A 5,605-nucleotide genomic window follows, 5' to 3' on the forward strand; every position below is an offset into this window, starting at 1 on the left:
CTGAGGAAGGAACCCAAACTAAAAACCACCAACTCTAATGTATGATGGAATGAAACAAATGCCATGCAAGGTTCAAGGGCACTAATGTAGGCACACAGGAAGGGGAGGAGGTAGACAGAGTTGAGAGAGGGGACAGCATTTGAGCTAGAAAGGGTTAAGAGGGAAAAAGACAAGCAAAGCATTCAAGTTCACAGACAGAGCAAGGAATAAAGGACCTAGTATGCACAGGCCTGAAAGGATGGCAATTAAGTCTCTGGGAACGAAAGGATGGAGAGAAAGATGAGGCTGAGGTGGGAGAGGCATTGGGGGTATTCAGCAGCCAGTGCAGAGTTGTAGAAGCCTTCTGAAATGATTATTCAGTCTGGCTCAAGAAAGAGACTAGAAACAGGAAAATCCTTAGGAGGCCCCTGAAGTAGCCCAGAGACGAGTTAACAAAGTCAGAAGGGAAAGTTTGTGAAAATGAATCTAAGGCTCTCAGCTGGAATAGCCAGAGGGTACTAACTCATGTCATTGATCAAAGTAATAGGAGAGCTAGTTCCTTTTGTGGGATGAGGGTACTACCAGCATCTATGAGAGGACACAGGTGGGGCCTACAAGCCCACTAATGTTCCCCAGAGGCAAACAAGTATGTGGTCACGAGCACAGTGCTCTGGAGCCACCTGTGTGGCTTCAATCCCCAGCTCTTACCAAAAAAACCTAGTGACCTTGGGCAAGTTACTCTAGGCCTCAGTTCCTCACCAGCAAAACAGATGCTGACAACAACTGTACTTACCTCATGGGGTTGGTGTGAATGTACATAATATATGTAAAGAGTTAAGAAGGGTCCAGGTACACAGTAGATGTTCTGTGTTTGCTCTTGAATTCTAAGTTCAAGAGCAAACACAAATACTCACTTTTGCCAAATGAGAGACAAAGTATTCTTGTCTCTCATGCAGCAAACAATGGACTTCCATCAGGAGACAAGTGGTCCTGCTGGGCAGATAAACCTAAGCCTTCCCTATGTCCTCAGACAATAACCCAGAATATGTAAGATGATGTTTTCACAAATGGATTTCAGAAGAATCCAAATCAAAAGATCTTTTCAAGAGACTATTAAATTAAACTCAGTCTTCACCATTCTCTTCTAATTCTTCCCTCCAACAGTAACTCAGAAAGATGGTTCCAAAATATTCTCTGATGCTCTTCCTATTTCCTAATTGTAGCTCGTACAAAACAGCTAAGCTCACTTAAGCAGGGAGTCTAAATTAGAGGTTCTTGACCCCTAGTGAGTTAAAGAGCTGATTCTGCCCCCATTGGTAATTTGGAGGAAATGCACACGTGTCTCAGGGACATTTCTGAGGCAGAAAGGTGGCTGCTGCCAGGGTAAAGAATTTGATAGGAGGGATGATTTCACTTTGTGGTGCTTAATCATCACAATCTCATAAGTGGGCAAGCTTGCTGTCATCATCTGCATTTTTGAAAAAGAAATAGGTTGTCCAAAGAGACTCAGAATCCTGTGGTTAAACTGTCCACAAGACAAGGATTAGAATTCATTTCCAGATACCTTGGCTAATGCTCTTTCCATTCTGGGGCTAGAAAGATGACCTCCAACCCCATTGACAGTGATAAAACTCTACTGAGTTTACAGTCCTAGTGTCTCCCACTGGATTGGGAACAGTAAATTTATACAAGAATTCCAATGCTCTGGGGGTGACATCCAACTGAGAAGACATTCCTAAGATTATGGGATGGAAACTCCACTTAGTATTTTGGGACTTGCCAAGACATAAAAGACTTCACCAAGAGTTAACTCATATCTTGGAAGCTGAGAAGTTGCCAAGACCCTGCCAGCTCAAAGACACGTTGTTAAGTAAACTGAATTAAAATGTAGAACCATGTCCCAGGAATAAGTTAGAGAGTAACAACCGTTTATGTACATGGTAAAACTCAAGACAACCAGCCGCCCTCGACTCCTTCCTCCACTCTGAGGCTGAGTAACGTCAATTATTATGTGGAGGTTCATCTGCCCTCGTTACATCAATATGGAAACCCATCATCTTCTCTTTTGCCCTCAGGACCGCCAGAACGGGAATACGGGCAGGTTGCCCCACGGAACGATAATGTCAAGAGTTTTTCCCAAAAATGTGTTCCCACCAGACACTGAAATTTCAAGCATGTCATTGAGCAACGTTCAGTTATTGCCTCACAGCTCTAAAACAACCCCATTTCCCCCTCCCCAGCTCATCCTCTACCTCAAACCCCCAGCCAAGGCTCTGGCTCAGAGCCAAATCCTTAATCCCGGGCCTTTCAGAAACTGAATTCAGACAGTGCCCCCAGCCCGGCCCAGCTCCGGTCCCACCCCCATTCCCCGAGGCAGAGAGATCAAGGTTCTCCAGAGAGCCGGAGGCGCTTTTTTAACGTAAATGACCGGCCCAGGGAGAGAGCTCCGGTGGTGGGGACTACTGAAGGCCATGTGGGCACGGAAAGGTCGGGGCCTAGCGCAGGGGAAAAGCTCACTTTCAAAACGGCAAAAACCTTAAGAAATCTGGGAATGAGGGGCTGACCCTCTCCGAGTAACTTTTAGGAGCAAACTAGAAAGTAACAAAGTCTTCTCCGACTCGGAGGCCGGCACTGGGGACGCGAAGCGGGGCGGTCCCGAGGCAGACCCGGGGGTGGGGGATGAATATACGCCCCTCAGTTCCGGGACTCGCAGTTCCGGGAAGGGGGCGCGGCGGGAAGAGTTCCTTTGCCCCCTTTCCAGCTCCTTTCCGAGGCGGCTTCTCTCCAAGCCTACCTCCGCAAGGCCGGGAAGAACGTGAAAGGGAACCGCTTGTCCCCTAAACGTAGTCCTTACACGCGCGAGAGGTGCCCGGTAGCCCCACAGAGGCAGAGGAGCCTCCTCCCCCAGCCACGATTCTCCCCACGTGCTCCCGCCGGAACTCGGGCTGCAGAAGGGGGGGCTCCTCCCACGTGGGCCTAGCAATCCCGGACTCCGTGCAGGGTGCCCGCCCCTATAGAAACAGAAAAAAGTGGCTAGGGGAGAGACGAGAGCGCGTTCCGGACGGCAGGCACGGAGAGAGCCCGGCGGTGCGCGAGCCCCGGCGCCTCGCACGCGCGCAAACGCACGCCAGTGTCTAGCAGACGTGGCTCTTCTCGCCCAGGAGTTTCTCGGCTGCCCAGACTTTTTCCTGGTCCTCGTCCTCGTCCCGGAGTGAGGAGAAAGCGGGTCTCCGCAGGGTAGAGAAGAAGAGTCTCGGAGACCACGTAACTTTTATCAGAAGCAAGCCAGTTCCTCTGGCCTCGCTGACTTACCTTCTGCACTTGGTCATGGTTGAGCTCTGTGAAGAAGTAGGCGAGCAGATGCGAGGCAATCATTCTGCCGCGGCCCGACGGCGCCGAATTGGGAAACCAAGGCTGGAGTGCGTGCGGGGGAGGCGGACGACACGGTCAGACCGCTTTGTATCTGCGCTTGGCTGCGGGTCGGGAGCGGAGAGAGCTCGGGTGGCACACAAAGAAGGCTAACGGCGATGCCCCGCCCGGGCCAGGGAAGGTCTCGGGTCTCTAGTCAGGTTTCTGGAGTCCCAACTGTAAGAAGTCGCTTAAGTATCACTCCTGGAGACGTGTCCGGTTGTCCCACGCCAAGACGCTCACTTCAGCCACAAAATCACTAAGGTTCAACTTGAGAAGAGTCGCAGCCCTGCTCCACTAGGGCGATCGGACCTCTCAAGCTCCCACGCGCGATGCTCCCGCTGGCAGATCTTCTTAGCTGGATGACACAGCGTCGCTAGCTGCGGCCCGGGACTCCTGCTCTGGAGTTTGGTGCAACAATGTGGCTTATTGAGGGGCTGCCGGCTCGCGGGCAGCCGGGTCAGTGACGTGAGCGCGCCCATTGGTTGCACGGGGAGGGTGTGTGCTCCACGGGCCGCCCGCCGTCGCTGTGCAGCCAATCAGCGCGCACAGCCCGCAGGCGCGGCCGCTCAGACACCCGAGCCGGCCCGCTGGAGAGGCGCGCCTGGGCGGGGGGCGGGGCCGAGCGCTGGGGATGGGACGTGTGGTCCGTGGCTAGAGGCTGGGGCGGAAAGGCGCCTGAGCCACCGCCTCGTCAGGTTCTGTCATGGGTGGGGGGGCGCGTGATCGTGTGTCCAGGGTGTAAGACGGCTGGAAAAACGGGTCACTGGACCAGCACACGCCCTGTGAGGAAAGACACCATATGGCTGGTACCTTGAGATCCTACCAGCGGTTCCCATTGCCTAGTCACAAGTCTGAAACATCCTAGTTCTTACCTATCGTGGCACAGCCAGTATGCGCAATGCTGATGCAAAGTGAGCCACCTTAGTTGCTGCTTACTCTGTGCCAGGCAATACAAAAGTTGACCCATCTAACCTTCTCACCAAACGAGTTTTACTAACCCCGTTTTACATGAGGAAACTGAGGCACGGGGCCGTTAGAGACATGCCCACGGTCACATAGCTAATAAGTAGCGGGTGAAGAAAAGAACTGTGTCCGTCTGACTTTAAGATTGTGTTCTCTTCCCCCATTTTCCTCTCCTGACTCTCTAAGAGACAGGGAAGTAGAAGGCAGGGAAGAAGCATCGTCTGCAACTGTGAGACTGATGCCTGGGTGAAACTGGGTGCCTGGTAAATGTGTAACTGGATGATCCTGGGTGTGTGTGGGATGGGAGGCTGTAAGGCTTACAGATGCTGAAAGGAGTGGAAGCCAGAGCCACAGCTAATGCCTGGCACTGAACTCCATTGACTAGATAGATAGATAGAGGCAAGAATGAAATACCTACTTCAGCAGACAGGAGATTGGTGCTGGCGGAGAATGGCAAGCCTGGGGTTGGACTTGTGGCAGTGGAGGGAAGATGAAGGCCAGCTTGGTTAGACTGAGGAGTTTCTCTTTCCCTCAAACATCAGGGTACTATCTACAATGTGTGTAGACTTAATATACAAGTAATAAATTATTGTTGTTGAAAAAATAATAATATATGATAAACAAAAACATCTATGATCCAGCAAAACTTCTTGAAAGCTATGTACCTTGTCAAATACACATCCTCACCCCTCCTTCCCTGCACTCCAATGTCGGGCCCAAAGTGCCTTTGCCATAGTCACCAAAATCATCTGCATGTTGCCATAACTCGTGGTCTGTCCTCTTCCCTGCCCTGGTCTTATTCTGTCTCTCAAGGATGTTGGGAGCAGTTAACCAGATTTTCCATCTGGGCATGCCTTCCTCACTCAGTAGGGGCAGGGATGCTCTGCTCATTGGTTTCTGGCTAACCTCACTCCCCAGGTTCCTCAGACCCTATTTTCTCTATTGGTAAGTTGTGGGGTATTCTGGGGCTGAACTAGTTACATTCTTTCCCTGGATGGTTCCTCCCATCCCTGTGACTGTTATATCATCTACACACTGATGCCTCACAAAAGTAAATGCACAGTGAGGACCTCTCCCAGAGCTGCAAGACTGTTTCTCCAACTGCCTTTTGTCATTTCCACTGAAATGATAAGCACCTCACACTTAACATGTCCAAAGTTGAACTCAACTTTTCTTCCAGAAATATTTTCCTTTCCCAGTTGTCTTACCAAATAGCATCACCATCCCCCTATGTCATCTTCAATTCCTTCCT

At 51.0% G+C, this 5,605-nt stretch overlaps 1 protein-coding gene across 1 annotated transcript in view; it reads right to left on the reverse strand.

The window, feature by feature from the left end:
• The window catches only part of HK2 (hexokinase 2), a 66,184-nt gene extending 62,765 nt beyond the window's left edge, over window positions 1-3,419 (reverse strand). The window contains exon 1 of the mRNA XM_003793361.2: window positions 3,292-3,419. Within this exon, the coding sequence (XP_003793409.1) occupies window positions 3,292-3,354 (63 nt within the window). The 5' untranslated portion in view covers window positions 3,355-3,419. The remainder of the gene's footprint in view (window positions 1-3,291) is intronic.
• Window positions 3,420-5,605: the final 2,186 nt, after the last annotated feature.

This window comes from Otolemur garnettii, unplaced genomic scaffold, assembly GCF_000181295.1.
Source record: "Otolemur garnettii isolate 467f Iridium unplaced genomic scaffold, OtoGar3 scaffold00068, whole genome shotgun sequence".
Taxonomy (NCBI): domain Eukaryota; kingdom Metazoa; phylum Chordata; class Mammalia; order Primates; family Galagidae; genus Otolemur; species Otolemur garnettii.